The sequence below is a fragment of the Adelges cooleyi genome, unplaced genomic scaffold (assembly GCF_023614345.1).
Source record: "Adelges cooleyi isolate 19-005CV unplaced genomic scaffold, UGA_ACOO_1.1 ACOO_flye_CR_arks_rails_tigmint_CR_PRNA_21, whole genome shotgun sequence".
Classification (NCBI taxonomy): Eukaryota; Metazoa; Arthropoda; class Insecta; order Hemiptera; family Adelgidae; genus Adelges; species Adelges cooleyi.
Genome location: NW_026095871.1, coordinates 1,827,080 through 1,847,098, shown reverse-complemented (window position 1 = coordinate 1,847,098; position 20,019 = coordinate 1,827,080). Strand labels below are relative to the sequence as shown.

Here is a 20,019-nt window from a genome sequence, read left to right as displayed (position 1 = left end):
TAATATTTATCAGTATTATCAGTTTTATCAATATTTATAGTTTGAATTTATTACACGGAATCATAGATTAAATACATGTATTTAATCAAAAAAAAATTACGTAGGACCAGCAGAGGTATTATCATTTATCAACAACTAGAAATTATCATTTCATTGGTAAGCAAACCAAAATTATTTAAATGTAATAAACCATTATTTCCAATGTTTATTATTTCCATAGGATAGGATTTACATTTTAGAAAAAATGATTATTGGAAAAAAATGGTATTTATCAATTTTATGGAAATACAAACATTCCCAACGGACAATTTACCTCAAATTCATTTTTCCCAATAAACAATTTTTCCATAGGAAATGTGGTCTTTGGAAAATATACAAATTGGGAAAAGTGGTTGCAACCCGAATATAAAACGTTATGATAAACCGCGAAGACTAGTCTTCGTGTGATAAACATTAAACATCATAATAATCATAATAAATTATAATAAATAATTATAATTCACAATTCACAAATTTAATTGTTGAATGTTGATAAATGTTAAACTTTTGTCGATTTGATTTTTTTTTTTAATTTTTAAAAATCAAAATTGAATTTTTAATAATAAAATAGATTATGTTGCTAGTAATAATTAATTATTTAAATAAATAGAACTTTTAAATTTAGAATACGACAGAAAATGTTTTGAAAATTAATTTGTTTCTTATGACATTCACTTAGTTTTTTCATTACGAAATGGAAAATATTCATATTCTGAAATCGTATTTTAATAGAGAAAAAGGGAACAAAACAACAAATAATTCAAGTCAATATGAAATTTGTAATTATTTATCTTCTCTTTCTAAACTTGATCCAAAAAGTAAGTTGTTAGACATAATTTTATATGGTTAATTGTATCCAGCATTAATATCAATATTTTAACAATATGCAACTAAAAATTATATTATCAAGTAAATTTTTAAAATAAAAGACAAGGTATAAATGGACGTGCCATTTTTTTAATAAATAATGGAAACAATTAAATTAGTGTAAATCTCAAGTATCTTCCATATTTTTTGACATCCTATTAAATAAAAATATATCTAATAATTACTCTAAGTATTTTATTGCTAGTTAATTGATGTTAGGTATTATTTACTGGATCAAATGACGTAAACATGTGTTAGGCGGTTTACCCAAGATTACAATATTAATTTTTTTTTTTTTTTTTAATATGTTTTAGGTTTGTCACAAAATGATTATAATGATTTAATAAAATATTTGCCTTTTTCGCCAAATGAAAATAGTAATGATATTGTAGCTGCTGCATTTAATGTTGTCGCATCATTATGCTCGGATGAATCGGCAAGACATAATTTTGGAGAAAAAATGATCAAAATAACTATTGATGCATTTCAGACATTTGCTTTACAAAATGATATTGAAACTACAGAAGAATGTTTAATACAAACTGGTCGTGTAATAGGGAACTTGTGTTATTATAATGGTATACCATTTTGAATACATTTCAAAAAAATAGATAATACAAATTTGGATACTGCAAAACATTTTTAAAACAGTATAGATATATAACTAAATCAATTTAGTCTATGATGTTAAATTATGTACGTGGTATCAAAACAAATATTGTGTTGTTTCATAAACAAAATTAGTTTGCTACCATTGTTCATATAATAAATATTTATTTTGATTACTTTACAAAAGTATATTGTTAAGTAACTCATATAAGTTTTATGAATTATAAAAACTAAACTAATAACTAACTACTTATATATATATATTATACCATATAATAATTATATTATTACTAAAAATGTAGAAATAAAGGCTTAATTTTGTGAAAACCTGATTTATTGAAATAGAAGCAAATACTAAACGAGCATTGGAAGATGGATGTCTATCAATTACAACAAAGCTAATTAGCTTGAATCATAAACAAAGTACCCAGTTTATTATCATTGGATTATTAATGAACTTAACTCATTTGCATGAATATGAATATGAAGTAAGAATTATGATTAAAATTGCCTTCCAAAATCCTATCAAATGAAATTAATTTAATTGTAGTCTGCTACAACAGGGAACCATTATTATGTAACATATGTATTATACTTAAATGATTAGTTTCCAGATAATATGACAGAAGAATTAAACTCTTTTGGGGTTTCTAACATGAATTATAAGTTCAATTGTCAATTGTACTTTAACTTAGTATCAGTATTAATCAATGTTGTCCAAAAATCTGCAAAAAAAAATGATATATCGAAGTATGAAAAATGTTCTATTATTGATTGGTTGCTAGAAAACCATAGCTCTCACAGTGATATTGCTTATATTTGTATTAAGTTTATCAAAACAGTTTCAAAAACAAGTAGTAAGTTGAACAAATGTTTTTCTATTATTTTCACTAATTAGACAATTCTCTACATTTTTATTAATTTAGATAATTATTGTTGGATATTAAATGGAAAACATAAAATAATGGCTGAAGTATTGAATGTTTATGAAGAAAAACTTGAAGAAGACACAAACCAAATTATAAAAAAAATATGTAACACAATAGTGTTACTATCAAATGATGGTGCGTATTTTCCGATTAAAAAAAAAATTGTCATCAATTTGTTTTAAAAAAAGAACATTATTTTACTTTTAAAAAAAAATGTGGCTATATAAATTTAATTCTACTAAAGCTTATGACCTAGGATTATTCCTTAAACTATATATTAATAAAAGGGTGAAATTTTATTTACTTTTTATGTAAAGCAATTTTAAACTTCTATGGGGTCTATTTTCAATTTATTTAAAAACAGTATTAATTTTAACTTTTTTAAAGTTTGCTGTCAAATAGTGAATGTGTTGCATTTTAGATAGTCACTAATGTTTAATAAAATAATTGTTAATTTCGATGTTAGATCACAACTATGAATAAAACAAATGTTTTGTCGATTACTGTAAGTTTTATATAAGAATAGACTCCCTGAACCCTACCCTGGATTGGGAATAAAATAGTAATACATTCATATTTTATTTATATTATATATGTATACATATATATATTTTAATTTTTAATGCTATACTGAAACTAATTAGGTGTGTTTAAGCTAAGTATTTTTTTATTATTTGCTGTTATTAGAAAATGTGATCACTTTTAATTATTGTTAAAGATAGTGCTCAGGAAATTGATAAAAGAGATGCCGTTTTGTATCTAGTGGAATGGTTAATCATTAAAATGAAATCAAAAAATGTATACATACAAGTATCAGCTATAAGATCATTGGGAAATTTTGCTCGATTTAGTATGTATAATTCTTTGGTACATTTTTAACAGAAGTGTTTTCTAATATACAATCTTATTTTTTTATTAATTCTTATAACACAAAACAAAATCTGTTATAAATTATAATATTGAGTTAAGTTTATTTGATTTTTATAAGTCAAGTACTTAAATTATTTTAGATTACGAATGTGGTAATGATGTTTATAAATACCCGGCAAATTTAATAGAAAGTAATATGGGATGGTTCCTTGATATTTTAATAAATTCCGGGAAGGAAAAAAGTACAGTTTTGGCAGTATCAATACTATGCTTGTTCAAGTGAGTTTGAGTATATAAATTAATGAAAAATAAAAAATATATAACATCTGCAATTCTAATTGAATTGTTTTACTTATAAATTACTTTTATATTTTCAGGAATATTTTATATGTTTCATCATTTGGATCTTTGCACAAAAATGAACAAAAAAAACTAGTTAATTATACTATTGAAATTTTGAATGAAACATCAACATCCATTCCAATTATTTTGAAAATATTAGATGTTATTGAATGCATAATACGGAAAAGTACATAAAACTAATAATTAATTTCACCTACTTTTCATAAAAATTATAGACTGTAAAATATAAAAAATGTACCAACATTTCTTTATGGTTTTAAATTCTTAGTAAGATGGCCACCATCTTAGTGTCGTTAATACCATATACTTTTAATTTGAATTATGCGCTAAACAATGGACAAGCTTGAGTAGAAACATAATTTTCTCTATCTGATAGTATATGCCATGTTGCTTAGATTCTTTGATGATATACTTTATTTTCTTTCAGATGGTCTAGATCAAGAACATCTCAAATTGTATCAGTCTCCAGACTTTAATAAGCAAGTAAAAAGATATTGTGATAGTCCTGTTAAAGAAATACAAGAAAATGCAAAAAAATTATTTCAATTAATTGAAAATTCTTGTTAATATTATAAGAATTTTATTATAAATTATATTTAATTGATATAAATGAATGTATGTTTGAACAAACTTTATTAAAAAAGGTTGTGTCAAGTTACTTGATTTGTAGTGCTCATTATGAAATATAATAAATGAATTATTAGCTTTAAGCAGTATTGATCTTACAAAATACTTAAGAGAAACCTAATTCATCCATTGACTGTTACTTATTGTAAGCAAAGTTTAACTTAACAGAAGTCTAATACCATGAGGTGCCCTTATATATGTGGCATCTACCTCATACAAACTACAGTTCCTTATAAATACTAAATCAATTATTCATTTAATGATCTAATGATGATGAAAATTAAAATTATTAGGCATGATTCATTTGTATAAATATCAACTACAACAATACAAAAGGTTAAGGATATAACACTCTTATTTTTCTTACACATATATACAGTACATAAAAATTATTTTCAGCAAATTTTCATATAATATAATAATTAGTTACAATAATAATAAAATTATTAATTCTATCATAAAACGTATTGTCATCACTTTTTATTACTTAGTTAAGATGCAAGAATTGTACATAATTATTATAGTAATCTTGTGTAATACATACACAGCTCACAATTTAATGCGTCATTATGAATACTATTATAATAAATACCAATTTCGGTAATATTTCTTTTTTGTTTTTACAATATATAGCTTTTATATTCTTCTAAACAAATTTTAATTTAAAAATGTTCGTTAACTTGCAACTTTGTAGCTTAAGTAAGATTATGTTTAGACACTAATGTAAGATGTTTATTAAATATACATAAATGGATTGTGTACTAAAATATTGATGTAATTATTTAGTATTAGTACGTTAGAATAACTTGTTGTAATAAATTAAATAACATACAAATCATAGCTATAAAATAATAAACTAAAAGTGAACCAAATATGCTATAAATTGATAATTCCAATTTGTTCACAGGTGACATCTGTAACAAAGCATAAGTATTCAAATTAAATAATAATTTATTAAAAGATCGAAAATAACTGTTATTAGACTTATAATATAAGCCGAATGCAACAAGTTACAAATAACTGACAAATTTATATAATCCAATGTTAAATGGTGCAACTATTTTTATACAACTACAAAAAAAGTACTCTATTTTCTCTAATATTCCTTAAAACATGTACTAGAAGTTAAATTTAAAATAAAATAAAAATTCCATCGTATCATATTTATTTTCATTGCTTTATTATTTAGTCAAAAGCTATAAATCCAAAGTTGATCACTTAAATCCACATTTATTTAGAGTTTATACTAATCACTGTTACCCTCTCTACACGCCTGAGATTAGTTATATATAAAAAAAATCACTCAATTATTCTGTAAGAATAGAATACCAGTAATACTTTCTCATAAAAATTCCTATATGATTTATTTACTAGAGCTTTATTATCTTTTATCATCCAAATAGCAATCAGGATAAGAATAATGTTCTTAAAATAATGTTAATAAAAATGCAGCATTCAAAACTTCTTAATTTTTAAACAGACAATTAAGTTTAAGCTGAGGGAAAAATAATTAAATAAAACATTAAGATCAAAAGAATACTACACTGCACTTCTTCTCTCACAAACACTATATAATGCACTGATTAGTAAGCGAATACAAAAATATATTTTATTAGTCACCCTGAACTTATGGAGCAATTATTATAAATACAAAATATTAAATACCTTTGGGTTAAAGAAACATCCAACTGAAGATAGCGGTTGTTACAATTTAATCCCATTTGTAGAAGAAAAAAAGTATTCAGCCAAAATCAATTTCTGATGAACGAATACTTTGTTTTGCAAATAGACTTGAAACTAGCAATGTTGGAATAGCTTTAATAGTTGATTGAAGAAATGTTGATTGAAGACATGTTAATTGAAGAAGAGTTCATTTTGATTAAAAATGTTGGTTGAAAGTTAACAAACTGATACTGACGGGTCTTCAAAAATGATCAACTAGACTCCGCACTATGTAAATAACGCAAGTACAACTCCGCTAACAATTTGGCAGCCTGATGACTGGGCAGTAGGCTAACCTGTCAAATTCTCGCTGGTAGAATTACAACGATTAAAGTGACACAAAAGGAACATATTTGGTTACCTACCATAATCAAAAGTGTTTCTCATAAGTGAAAGGTTATAACAACAAAAACATATAATAAATATATTAGCTAATAGTTGTTGAGGTTTTTATTATTTTCTTCACTCATTTGAGTACTAGTTTAAAACTAATAATGTAAGTGATCAATAAGTAAAAAAAAATTGTTAAATGAAATAAATAACCTGAACACATCTTTTTAGTCATTCAAAAATGTAATGTAAAAGATAAGGATACATGTATTTACAAAAAAATAATTTAAAACCCATTAATAATGCTATTTGTTTATTATTTAAAATTAACTTCTGTATTGAATAGTTACTACAGATTATTTAAAATGACCCAAAAAAGTATTAAAAAAAAAAACATGAAAGTATAAATAGTCATATAGTTAATCAATCATCATTGAGTTTTGTGATAGGTCATTAATATTACAAGTTTTTTTTGCCTCGGTTAACTAACCTCTTATATTAATCGCTGCTGTTACTATTAACACTTTCTTCTTGTTTTGTTTCATGTTTACGCTTCATGGATCGAAGAGCTTTCTCTCGTAAACGTTGTTCTAACTCATCTCCAGATTTGGCATCTGAGCCCTAAATAAATAAATAATACAATTAAATAAAAACAATCTTTTTTAAAAATATTATAAAATTAGAGATTACCTAAAAGAAACAGCAACTTAGAAAAAAATGTTGTAATGCGTAAGAATAAAGAGTAAATACTGATAATAACTTCAAATTCAACCAATTAAAAATGTTAAGTTTATAAATTAAGAACTTATTATGATAGTATTTAAACAATTTTAGTTAAGATGTATTAGTTTTTAATTTTGAAACTTAAATTTTACTGTAGCTATGTTAAAAAGTTCAAGCTGTCAATTGCTTTTTTAACCAAGCAGCCCTTGGTTACCTAGTACTACCATTATATTATCTTGTAATTATTTTAACTCACACTTTCCTCCGCCTTCCGTTTCTTATGTTTTCTATGTTTCTTATGTTTCTTATGTTTTTTATGCTTCTTATCTTTCTTCTTTTTTTTTTCTTCAACATCACTTTCCTATAATAATGATTAGTTATAAATAACGATATAAAAATAAACAAAAGTTGGATCAATTTACATTTTCTGAACTTGAACTCGACGACTTTTTTTTACGTTTCTTTTTCTTCTTAGAATCTCCTTCATCTGAAGAAGGAGAGTCTCTTATTTTCCTTTTTTTAGCTTTTACTTTTTCATCTTCTGAACTAGAATCTTTTTTTGGCTTTTTTTTATGTTTTTTTACAGATTCATCAGATGAACTTGATGTATCATCTTTTATCTTCGGTTTAGGCCTTTCCGTGTCTGGAGCTGATGTTTCAGACTTTTTTGAAGGCTTGATATTAAGTTTTTCATGTTTATCCTAAAATTAAATAGATTTTTTTTTTTACTATTATAAACAAATAAAGGAAAATAAGTAAGTAGGTATGATTTGCAAGGGTTTGGAATTCGTAAGGCCAAAATTTACATTTTTTTTTCTCAAAATAAAAAAATATTTCTATTCCAGAATGTTCTTTATATATTATTCTAAATGATAAGAACTGATTTGACATTAGAGATAATAATTTTTTTACCAAGTTATATCTACTAAAACAATTCTAGATGGTAAGAAATATAAAAACAAATATTATTGCAGCGATGAATATTTTACAGTTATAGGAAAATTAAAAAAAAAAAGTTAACATTGGCAACAACACATTGAACCTAAATCTGTGATTTTATGACTAATTGTTTAGATTTTTAAAAACACGTTAAATTTTCAGAAACTTTTTACATTTAATTCATTCATACTACCTATTGTAAAACAAATACTTAATCAGAAGCTTGCTATTACTAACACAAATAGTTAATATTGATACTATATAACTTACTTCTTGTTTATTTTTAGTGATAGGTGATGTTGATTTATGTCTAGAAGAATTTCTATGAAACATAAAAATAAATTAGTGTTATTAATAAATTAACTAGGTACTAAGTTTATTTATTGTAAAAATGTTTATTAATATTGACATATTTGCTAAGAAATTCTCATAATACAACTGAAATTTCATTTTTTTTTTTTTTTTGAGGGGGTTAGGAAGAGGATTCATGCTACACAATATAACTAGTAGGCTTAAGCCATAAAACATTTTAAAAAAAGTGGTGGGTGTGGGGTATGATACATTTGGAAACGAATCATTGGGTTGAATTCCCAGCTGTGGAAATGTCTTGCGATGTTGCTAAATTCCAGGACTAGAAGTGCTGTATTACAATTGCAACCACATATTTCCGTAACTAAGAACCTGGAAGTGACTTTGGTACTTATATTTTCTAATGGAAATGGATGGTACACTAATACCAGCACACTAAACATTATTACCAGAGATCATAGTCGCCAAAAAAACAAACCTTGGGTGTATAAAAAAAAATGCACATACTTAAAAAGGTTAAGTAAATGATATAAGACTGAAAACAAAGCAAAATAAAAATTTATATTTTTAGTTTACTTACTGATTTTTCCTTTCACAGCTGCTTTTTTTTTCTGCAGAAGGAGAACGAATCCTTGGTTTATGAAGCTGGGAATTTTTAGAAGCAGATTCTTCTCTTACACCTCTGACGGAGAAAAAATAAAATTAAAATACATTTTTTTATACTAAATTACTATTTACAACTCACAATCTGTCCTTAACTGATTTACGATCTACTTTATCGTCACTCTTTTTAAAAGGTGAAGGTGTTCTAGACAAACTTTCTTGAGAAACCTTCATAATAAAATACAATTATTAGCGCTTTGTAATGTAGTAGCTTATACATCAAGAGCAATAATTTTATTTTTACTAAATAAACTATTTTAAAACTAAAAATGAATTAAACATATTATTATATTTTATTTTACCTTAGATTTAGAGGAGTCTTTTTTTATGGGTGATACCGTACTGGATTCTTTAACTGTACGTTCTTTACTATGTGATCTTATACTTGGCTTTCGCTTAAAAAAAAAAAATAAATTGCAATTTTAGCTGTAAGTATTATATTAGCTTACTTAGTTACTAGATTATAAAAAACTGGAATGGAAATCTTTCCCTTCTAGGAAAGACTATGAACATTTAGGTACATATGAATTTTACTCAATTCATATAATACAAATGTTTGATAGACAAAAGACAAGTTTATGTCAATAATCAAACAAAATATAAATAGAGGAATTTATAGTATGATATGTATGTGTATATAAGTAATGAATAACAAATATTTACTCTGGAATTTGATTTTGATCTTCTTTTAGGTGATCTTGATTTTCTATCAGCACTTCTAGATCTTCTGTAATTTTTTTTTTTAATTATTTAATTAAAAAAAATTAATATTTTAATATTTAATTAAAATAGGAATTTTACCTCCTTCTTGGAGACGACTTTTCTTCTCTTTCTCTTTGCCTACGTCTTTCACGTTCACGTTCACGCTCTCGAAAAGCCCTATCTCTATCTCTCTCTCTACGCTCTCGCTCACGGCGGTTACGTTCTCGGTCTCTAGCTCTGTCACGCTCTCTATCTCTATAAAAGCGTTCACGACTTTTCTCACGATAACGACTTCTGCTGAAACCTCGTCTAGATGGACGTTTAGAACGGGAGTCTGAACGATCACGGCGGTCCTGTTTTAAGATTTTCATTAGAAGGTTGATTAAATTACCATCAACAAAAAATTTTCATCATTAAATGTACATATTAAATAATAAAAAACGTACCCGTCTATCATTGGATTTATCTTTATCTGATTCACTAGCTGAAGAATCATCTTTGTTAGTACGGTACTGTCTCTTTTTTTGAATACTATTCTCTTTCTTTTGAATTTCAAAGTTATCTTTTTTATGACCTATTACAAACTTTTTATAGTTTAAATGTTCAAAATAATATGGCATAAAAAATTATAAATTTTAAATACCAGAGCTGCGAGATGATTTAGATGACGAACTACGGCTTGAAGATGAAGAACGGTGCCTTTTTTTCTCTTTTCGACGTATAGACTCTCTTGAAGAAGAACGATCTTTGGTTTTGGATTTATTATTCGATTCAATATGTTTGTCTTTACTGGGAGATATTCTATCATAAATTATTATTAGATTAGCATAATTATTTATTTGATGTTTTTTAAGGACTCAATGAATACATAATTTTTTAAACAGCATCTTAACTTACGAAGATTTTTCCCGTTTATCGTTTGTATTTTCATCAGGAAGTCCTATACCATTTCTAGGTGTACCACTACGACTTTTGTCTTTCTTGGGAGAACTATGTCCATTGCTTACAACTTTTCCTTTGGACTTAGATCGGGACCTGCATAAATTTCATAAAAAATAAGTAAAATAATATTATGTACGTACATTGGTTAATATGTATTGAAAAATGTTATTTTAAAAAAATAAATCTTACTCTCTCTTAGATTTTTCTTTTGTTCTATCAATGTCCCTTTCTTTGTCCTTATATTTATCTTTTTCCTTATCTCGTCTTTCTCGATGTCTGTCTCGTGATCGGCTACGGCGATCACGAGTATGAGATCTACTGCGGCTTTTTTTCCTAAATTAATATATTATGTTAAACAAATCATTAATATAGTACACAAGGTAAAAATAAAACTTCACCTCTCTCTTTCTCTTTCTTTTTTCTTTTCCTTATCTCTTTCTTCCTTATCTTTTTCAAATTTTTTTATCATGTCACCCACACGTTCTTGATCTTCCTGCAACATAGAGAATTGCATTATAAACTAATAATGAAAATTGATTTTTTGAAATTTTTTATATTAAATTCATATCACTTTTCAGATCAATGCATAGTACTAACATAATAATTAAAATGTCAATTGTTTATTTTAATAATTATAGAAGATAATAATAATAATAACTACATTTACCATTTTCTTTTTCAACTCTTCTTTTTTAAGTTCTATAAACTTTGGTGGTATGCCAGAAGGAGATTCTTGAGCAGACAAAAGTAATTCCCATAAGTCCGTCATAAACACACGAGCATTTTTTCCATTTAAAAAGCCAGTTAGATTTATTTGCATCTTTCTAGGATCAGGGCACTATAACAAAATTTTAATTTTTTAAATAAATATGATACATCACGTTTTTAATTTTTTTTAAATATACTATTTATTTACTTTATCAGCTTCAAGTTGGTTATTAACGAATTCTTCAACAACATCATCTTCCATACCGAGTAATTCTGTTATGCGTTTACCGATCCATGGTTTAATAGTATCAAGCTTAACTTTATTCATATCAACCTATTAACAATTAATATAAATATTTTTAATATTAATTCAATATATTTTTTAAATTAATATTTTTTATGTCTACATAAAAATAAACCAGCACAATGGAAGAGATAACATTACTTTCAAATAAACGCTTAGATGAAAGTATATAGATGGTATATTTACATGTAGATATAGAATTGAATATATAAAACATATGTCAGCAGGAAAGCTGCCTTAACTTAATTATATACTAATAGATAAAACATCCGGGTGGGATTTAAATTCCCAGTTATGTAACTGGAAATTCAAATTCACCTGAGCACAGGTTGTTCGAAACACATGTTTGCAAGCAAATACGATACATGTATATATTTATTCATACAATAACGAATGTTTAAATACTTAATAATTACTAATACTTGAATACTTATAATTAGGCAGTTCTTATGATTTTAAAGCAAAACAACAATATAAAAAAGGAATATAATATACAACTATACATTCATAAATATTTAATTACCTTAGCATTTAAAGACTCGCTGAATTTCATTTGTTTTAACAGCTTTTTTTCTTTATCACTAAATCGTGTATCTTGATCTGCACTAGTTCCCTAAAAAAAAAAAAATGTATTAACAATGCAAATATTAAAACTACAAAATGCACACTTAATAATGGCTTAATTGGTATATACATAATTTATAAACAAATTAACTCTCTGTTAGTCACCTGATTTTCGATCACAAACAAATAAGTGTGACCAGCATATATTTCTTACTTGAGTCACAGTGTGACTGGGGTACATACTTCCCTCACGTGACTAAATACAAGACCATTGCTAAGAACTTTTAAACTATATATTTTTTTATTTATTGTATTGATTATAGCGGTTTAAGGGTTAATGACATTTTTTAAATATTTTAAACAAAAATATGTGTTTAGCACTTTTTGATGAGAATTTTTTAAACAGTTTTTAAAACTAATATTTACATGGTCATTTGTTTCTTAACAAACTCTTACATAGATCTAACCAATAACTAAACTATTGTTATGAAAATTTGTATAAGCAAGTATTAAAGAGAGAAAATAGCGTTTTTTTATACTTTATTTAGCTTACTTTAAAACTAAATGAGAAAAAAACATGTCATTAATGTGAAAAATTCATATTTTGGGAGGGAGGCAATACAAAATTCCCTCAGATCTTAAACTAGACTTCTTCGAAAAAGATTTAGATAAATACAACTCAAATACTATGTTTATATGAAAGTTGAAACTTAAAAATATTTCCAAATGAATTTAACATACATAGTGCGAGCATCTTTCAAAACAGTCAAGAACTATTTTTTATAGTCTACGACTTGTTTAGGTTGGTTTGGACAACTCTTGCTCTACAAGAGACAAAAGTTGCCATCCTGGGGAAGTGGGCATGATGCGGTAGTTTACCGTTGCCTTCCGCAGCAAGAACTATGATTTACAAATCAGTTTATTTCCAAAACATTTTGAACGCTTCATTTAAATAAAGTAAATGAGACATCTTACTTTGAGAATTGAGATAAGGATTAATAATACCATAAAGATGTAAAATTATACATAATGTATGGTTTAAATTGACATTTTTTAACTACTCATTTACAAGCAGAATACATACATCCAATTGGAATGACAATTTTTTTTAATTTATACTTTATGCAACTACAATGAAATTAATTTAACGCCTTAACCATTACTTCTAATTAATATATAACGTATAAAACTTACAGTGTACATCTTGACTTAGTGTGTTCTAAGCGGGTTAAGATACTGCTGGCGGCAAAATTAACTAATATTATTAATATTAAAAATTAAAAATTACGGAATGCGCGCCCTGAGTCAAGTTATTATTCAACGTTAATCACTCATTAACGAGTAATAGTTAGCGGTAAAAAGTGAAAACTAAAATAAAGCCACATTTGTCGACAATTCAATCAACAACACTTAACCAAACATACAAACATACAGAACAAGCCATACCTATAACACAAATTACTCAATACAATATTATATTCGGTTTCTAACTAAAATGCTATAGCATCTACCTATGCTATATACAGTGCTCACGCCTCACACTACAAACGCCGTAAACAATAAAACAAAAATTGTTCGATTCTACAAAATGTACACCCTGTTCGATGTAGGACCATTTTACAATAATTATTGTGATAAGTCGGACGTGTTATTGATATCCATGTACCAGATACTTAGTATATGGTCTACAGTACCAACCACTTTTTAATCATATTGCCAACCTTAGAAACTAAACTCAAAATACAGACACCGGTATTTTTTTATTCTCGTAGACCTTAGTCAGGACTCAGGAGCATCCTAGTAGAATGCGGGCGTGTGGTGCGAGCACGGTCATCGTAGATACTAGTGACTAGAAAAAAAACACTATAGACACTAGACAGCAGTCAGTATTCACACTACTCAATAGTAGCCATTAGGTATAAGGTCTATGGTTATTCTACGGTATTCATAATTTTCTCTAGAGAAATTAATTACGGTTATACCCGACTAATTTCGGGTATAATAAATTATTATACGATGTTATAATAATTGTAAAATTAAATAATTATTACGTACGAATTATTAAATACTACGTATAATCTACATACGCAATAGAGTATAGACAAAATCTCTATAGATATAAAGTCTCTAGACTTTATATCTATGAAGTATGGTATAGGTATTTTACCTTCTATACACATTTTTTGGATACAATTTTAATTTCTTGCGCCCCTTCCAGGACCTCCATCAAAAAACAAATAAGCAGTCATGTATGTAATAGGGACAGTCGACAGATATTAGATTATTATTAACATAGTATGTATTCTGTTCGCACTTTTCAGACTTGGTAGCGTGCGAGAAAGAATCAAATCCTGTAAAATAATTTCGATTGTCGACTGCTTTTCTATTGAGCCACAAAGATTTAGATCACTAACTAGTAACTTCTAATTTTTAGTTTGGATAATTCGCTAAATTTGCTATAAATCGATGAATGTTGAATTACTTACTCTCGGTCCACGTCTCACATCTTGAATATTTTACGGTAGTACGGGGTACCACATTTTAATTTTTAATGGCCTTTTATGATACTCCTCGTTATTAGTAACTACGTATATACCACAGAACAGTTGTTCTGTGTATATACTTTATAGTATACAGTGATACCTAACGTAACACATTTAAAACCATAGTTTAATAGATATATCTGATATAAAACTAATGACCGGCTGAATAAAATCTGAATTTTTACGATACAGATAGATTACCTAGAATTCTTTAGTATAGTCGGCCATTTTCCCGACTAATATTTTACGTTGCAGGTAAAAGAAATCAATCATCTATAATTATAATATATATCTTAGAGTCTAGACCCCCCCCCCTTACATATCAAAATCTTAAGATACATTCAATTAAACAACGCAGCAGTAATAGTTGACATTAATATAGATAAAAAAAAATTAAAGATCAACTTTACAGCATAGATAATATTAATTTTATCTTAAATGCTCGATTTTTAATGAATGTGTTCATAGATAATAGGTATTATCTACATTTACTACACTGAATCTCACTCCTGTCTTAAGTACCCAATAAAAAAAATTACAAGTTTAATTAATAAATGTAAAAAAGAAAAAATAACTCCCAACATCGAGTCACTCATTATTTTCAACAAATTATTATAGCATAAAGTTGTTTTTTCTTACAAACCTATATAGACTACAGGGTAGCTAAAATAAAAAAACTTCTCAACCAAAATTCAAAGACTACAAAAACTAGTACATTATTTTTAAATAATCAGCTTGTAGTTTGTACCACGATGTAGTTCTTTACAAACAAAAAATAAAAAAATAATATATTGACATAATTTCTTAACGTAAAACTTCTGTACCTGGTAGCGTATTTATAATTTAGATGAAAAGTTAAAAATGCTAGTATATAAAAACATGTTTTCCCCCATTAAAAATAATTATTAGAGAGCTTATTCTTATCTAGTCTATAAGTATTTCTTGTAAACATATTAAATACCTAGGTACTTGATGATTATTAATACTCTTCAGTCGTCTTCTACCTTAGATTACACTTTTCAGTTTATAAAATCACTTTATAGTTCAAGAGTAAAACACATTCTAAAGTTTTCAAAGTATTTTTCATACTTGTAGGTACTACTGTACATAGCTATACAATTTCGTATTCTGGTTAGAATAAGATTTGATAAATTAAGTAAGTACGTTTGATCTTAGTTTCTAATTGTACCACTTCGTTGGTTTGAAGCCTGCCAGGAAAAAGTAAGTATTTAAAAAACTCGAGTTTATAATTGTTATTTGAAACTATATGTAATAAATAGCATTAACATTTCATGACATAATAACATCTTATAATTTAGTACGCATAACTATGATTTATGTATCATACACAAATTGTTCAAAAGTAAAAATACCAGTAGAAAGACGTTTCCATGCACAATATAGACAATACATATCAGGGCCGTATTTAGGATATATTAGCCCCTAGGCTAGCCTATGGTGCGGGCCCGGAGCCCTACCATGGAATGGTACAGGAATATAGTATTTAATATATTGGTGGCCATTAATTATGGTATATATGGTATAGCATTAATTTTTTTTATTTATGTCAATAAATTGTTTAATTAAACACATTTTTTATTAGAATAGCATTTAATGTGATTTTTTTTGTTCTTGTGTAAGAGGGAGAAGAATTCACGAACTTTGTTTTTGCTATACTCTAAAATTTTCATAATGTGACTACTACCGTTTTTCCCCTGTGCCCTTCATATATTTTTGTAAAACAAAAAGCACAAATATTTTAATTTATACTAAAAAAATTGTTTTTGGTGCGGGCTGCAGCCTATGAAGCTTGCGCTTAAATACGGCCCTGATACATATGAATATAATTAAATATACCTATATATACATTAGATTTTATACAACATTGGTTTCGGTTGAGTTTCCCTACTATTTTTTTTCATATTATAGCGTAGCGTGCCGACTGTCGTGTGGTTTTATCACACCACACACTATCTCAATATATTTTGTAATTTTTGGTAAATGGAAAGGGAATTGACATAAAAATATGACCCGTATCATCATGTTTATTTATAAACTAGTGTAATTCAAAAATAAATTTCATGTGTAAATTGATGACCTAGTTAATAGAAAAAAGTTAAAGAAGTTACATTTCTTCATGTTTTGTCGTAAAAAGCTACTGTGCAGTATCAATATTATTCGATATAGTATAAGTAAAACAAATTTAAAAAACAGAAACATGAGTCAAGGAGATTCTGCCAAGGCTGAATTAAAAAAACGATTGTCACCAATACAGTATCATGTTACCCAAGAAAAAGGAACAGAAAGGTAAGTACTAATAATCATAGTAAATATTTTATACCCAGACCATATAATTTAACATAATACACATTTGCATCATACAATACAAGATACCTACCTACCTACCTACTTATATATATATATATATATACATATAACGAATAAGGGGAGGCAGACGTTCAGCGTTTGCATTAGCTGCAATAGCTATCAAATTTAGTATTTTTATGCCCCTTACACTCAGTATGATCTGGTCATTCCGACAGGACAATTTGAGCAGGTTAGACGTTGTACAAGTTATGTGTAGACAGGGTCATCTGACTAAAATATTGTTGAGTCTTATCAGGTGGCATTGCCATCTGACCACCCCACTAATTAGGACACTGATCGTAATCGGCACACGACAACAGATTTAGTCAAAACGACCAAATTGTAGCATCAGGGCAGGTATCTATTCCGCGGCTGAGAGTCGTACCAGCAATAGTACACATTAGTCATTACCTGTATTGTCACTCAGTCTTTTGTATTTTTTTTTTTCAGCATTTTTAAGATTTAGCCTCTAAACCCGCCTTTGATATACATGTATTGTCCTGGCTTTATAAATTTATTGGGTTTTTAATACATATTTGTCATTTGTAATACCTACATTTTTATAATGCTAATGTGCATAGTATTTGTAAAGATTTTTAAAAATTGTAATACTAAGAATGCATTGATTTATAGAGCTTTCACTGGCAAGTATAATAAAACTACAGAAGCTGGATTGTATACTTGTATCGTCTGTGATGAACCATTGTTTACGTCCGAGACAAAATTCGATTCGGGTTGTGGATGGCCAGCATTCAATAATGTGATAGATCAAGGCAAAGTAAAATTAACGTCAGATACTTCAAATGGTAATTTACATTTGGCAATCATTTATATATAGCACCTGTAGTTTTGGCATTTAGTTGTGTATTTGTCGGAGGATTGGAAACGCTACAAAGTAATTTAATAACATTCATTACTTGTTAAAAAGCTTGTTGTTTAATGAATTCTGTGTGCCGCTATACATTTTCATAGCTATTAAAAGTGTTGATTGATAAATTAATTAAATAATTCATTTTCATGTAATCTGTGGTGAAATGTTATTAACATTATTATTTTTTAATATCTTTAAACTATCTTTTAATTAATTATAACTGGTAGCTATTGTATTTATTTGTCTGGTGGTTTGTATATTTAATTTAAAATATTATTAAAATATTGACTAATTTTATATACTGGTATAAAGTTTATCTACATATTATATAATATATATATTATATTTATATGTGACACATAATTTTGGGTTAGAATTTTATTCTTAATTCAGTGGTGTTCTTAGAATTATTTTATATTAAATGATGTGTCACATGTCATATATTGGGTTTAGTCACATGACATCCACCCTGTGGACGTATGTGTGGCCAGATACCAAAAAATCAAGTTACATATCAACTCAACTAGATTTTTTCCCCCAATTTAAATCTGAAATTATTTTTTCGTAAGACAATTTTTTAATGAGATACAAGTTCTATTTTAAATAATTTTTAAATTAAAAAAAATGAATACCATTTATTGTACCCATAGAGCATCCTGAATGTCTCATTGAAACTCTGTAGAACTTTACATTATACCCTGTATATTTATGTATAGTAAAGGTATTAACATAAGGTATAAGATATAACTGGAAAATATCAGTGCTTCTTGGTTAAGTGTTTTGGTCTTTAGTATGTATGGAAAATGTATTAATTTTTATTGATAATATTTTGTCTGGTATTGGTTACGTTTCCTTGGTTCCTCGACTATACACAACAATGCTGTTGCTTTATTATGGTGATGGATACAGTTGGAGCAAATTTGCTGTTATTAATAAACAACCCAGGTATGATCAGAACTGAAGTACAATGTAAGAAATGTGATGCACATTTGGGGCATGTTTTCAAAGATGGTCCACCTCCAACCGGTCGCAGGTTTTGCATTAACAGCGCATCAATGAATTTTTATCCACAAACCAAAAATGAAGATCAGTCTTAACCTTAACCTCAAGAAAAATGGTAATTATGTTTTTATAATATTGATTTATGTAACTGAATGTGTTTTCTAAATCTTTATCTCATATCCCTTACTTGTATGGTATTGGACAGTTTTATAATTATCCCCAAATCACTTAAATTTGACTTCATTACCAGATTGGACTTTAAAAGTTTACTTTGCCAAGTACCATTTTAGGATGCTAAATTTAAGTATTTTATATAATATTTGTATATATCTTAGACGATATAATGTATTACAATCATACAATAATCCACTATTAATTCAAATCTATTTTTACAAGATGGATATTTAGTTCTAAATCAATTTTCTGTGCAGGTTTATGTAAATAATGATTCACTGTCTTTTACCCTCTTATCTATACTAATTAGATGATAGAAAACATATTTTTCTTTTTAGATGCTGATTCAACTACCTGCTGGGCAACTTTTTACTTTTATCATTCAATTTTAGTCAACATTTTTGCCAATGTTGTAATAACTAATACTTAAGCTTGACATTGTCTATGGTTAACTTGCTACTATGCGTAATTGAAAATGTTGTGATCTAAAATTTAAGATTATACACTTATAACATATACTTATTTTGTGTCATGTGAATGTATACTATGTACTATATTTTGACCCGGGTATGACCGTGACAATTTATTATTTATGTATAATATATATATTTTTGAAATCTGCAAATATTGTTAATTTTGTCGATAGTTTTTTTCCATTCAGTATATAAAAAAACAATAGCATTTTTTTAATGTAGTGTATACTTAACAATAATATATACATATTTTAAAACTTAAATTTAAAGTGGTTTTTATTTATAAATATTTATATACATATGTATATATGTATGAACTAATAGATATTTGTGCTAGTCACACTTGCACACCTTGGAAAAAGAAAACTAAATCTTATAA

General features: G+C 26.9%; 3 protein-coding genes across 7 annotated transcripts; 2 read left to right on the top strand and 1 right to left on the bottom strand.

Annotated features, from left to right (window-relative positions):
- Nucleotides 1–71: 71 nt before the first annotated feature.
- LOC126834310 (uncharacterized) lies at nt 72–4,722 on the top strand. 2 transcript variants are annotated; one of them, XM_050566133.1, is made up of 9 exons: nt 72–156; nt 1,221–1,484; nt 1,861–2,003; nt 2,123–2,372; nt 2,442–2,579; nt 3,163–3,294; nt 3,455–3,593; nt 3,692–3,843; nt 4,105–4,719. In XM_050566133.1, exons 2-9 carry the CDS (start codon nt 1,367–1,369, stop codon nt 4,242–4,244), a joined length of 1,212 nt encoding a protein of 403 aa, XP_050422090.1. In that variant the 5' UTR covers nt 72–156; nt 1,221–1,366; the 3' UTR covers nt 4,245–4,719. The 2 variants fall into 2 exon arrangements, with proteins under 2 accessions (XP_050422090.1, XP_050422089.1); XM_050566132.1 differs by lacking the exon at nt 72–156 and adding an exon at nt 558–857 and having other exon boundaries at nt 4,105–4,722.
- A 286-nt stretch (nt 4,723–5,008) lies between these two features.
- Nucleotides 5,009–13,719, bottom strand: LOC126834309 (serine/arginine repetitive matrix protein 1). Of its 2 annotated transcripts, XR_007685055.1 has the most exons (20): nt 13,405–13,719; nt 12,170–12,259; nt 11,551–11,676; nt 11,302–11,472; nt 11,033–11,127; nt 10,824–10,967; nt 10,590–10,727; nt 10,336–10,493; nt 10,139–10,266; nt 9,792–10,045; nt 9,654–9,717; nt 9,293–9,385; nt 9,073–9,158; nt 8,908–9,009; nt 8,289–8,340; nt 7,502–7,780; nt 7,336–7,440; nt 6,847–6,977; nt 5,970–6,322; nt 5,009–5,218 (listed from the first exon to the last, which is right to left on the bottom strand). XR_007685055.1 is itself a non-coding variant. In XM_050566131.1 (18 exons), exons 1-18 carry the CDS (start codon nt 13,411–13,413, stop codon nt 6,855–6,857), a joined length of 2,217 nt encoding a protein of 738 aa, XP_050422088.1. In that variant the 5' UTR covers nt 13,414–13,718; the 3' UTR covers nt 6,452–6,854. The 2 variants fall into 2 exon arrangements, 1 of the variants encoding a protein (XP_050422088.1); XM_050566131.1 differs by lacking the exons at nt 5,009–5,218; nt 5,970–6,322 and having other exon boundaries at nt 6,452–6,977; nt 13,405–13,718.
- Nucleotides 13,720–15,833: 2,114 nt separating this feature from the next.
- LOC126834853 (methionine-R-sulfoxide reductase B1) lies at nt 15,834–19,903 on the top strand. 3 transcript variants are annotated; one of them, XM_050567052.1, is made up of 5 exons: nt 15,834–15,974; nt 16,968–17,060; nt 17,754–17,926; nt 18,901–19,108; nt 19,506–19,903. In XM_050567052.1, exons 2-4 carry the CDS (start codon nt 16,972–16,974, stop codon nt 19,086–19,088), a joined length of 450 nt encoding a protein of 149 aa, XP_050423009.1. In that variant the 5' UTR covers nt 15,834–15,974; nt 16,968–16,971; the 3' UTR covers nt 19,089–19,108; nt 19,506–19,903. The 3 variants fall into 3 exon arrangements, with proteins under 3 accessions (XP_050423009.1, XP_050423007.1, XP_050423008.1); XM_050567050.1 differs by lacking the exon at nt 15,834–15,974 and having other exon boundaries at nt 16,384–17,060; XM_050567051.1 differs by lacking the exon at nt 15,834–15,974 and having other exon boundaries at nt 16,406–17,060; nt 18,937–19,108.
- The last annotated feature ends 116 nt before the right edge of the window (nt 19,904–20,019 follow it).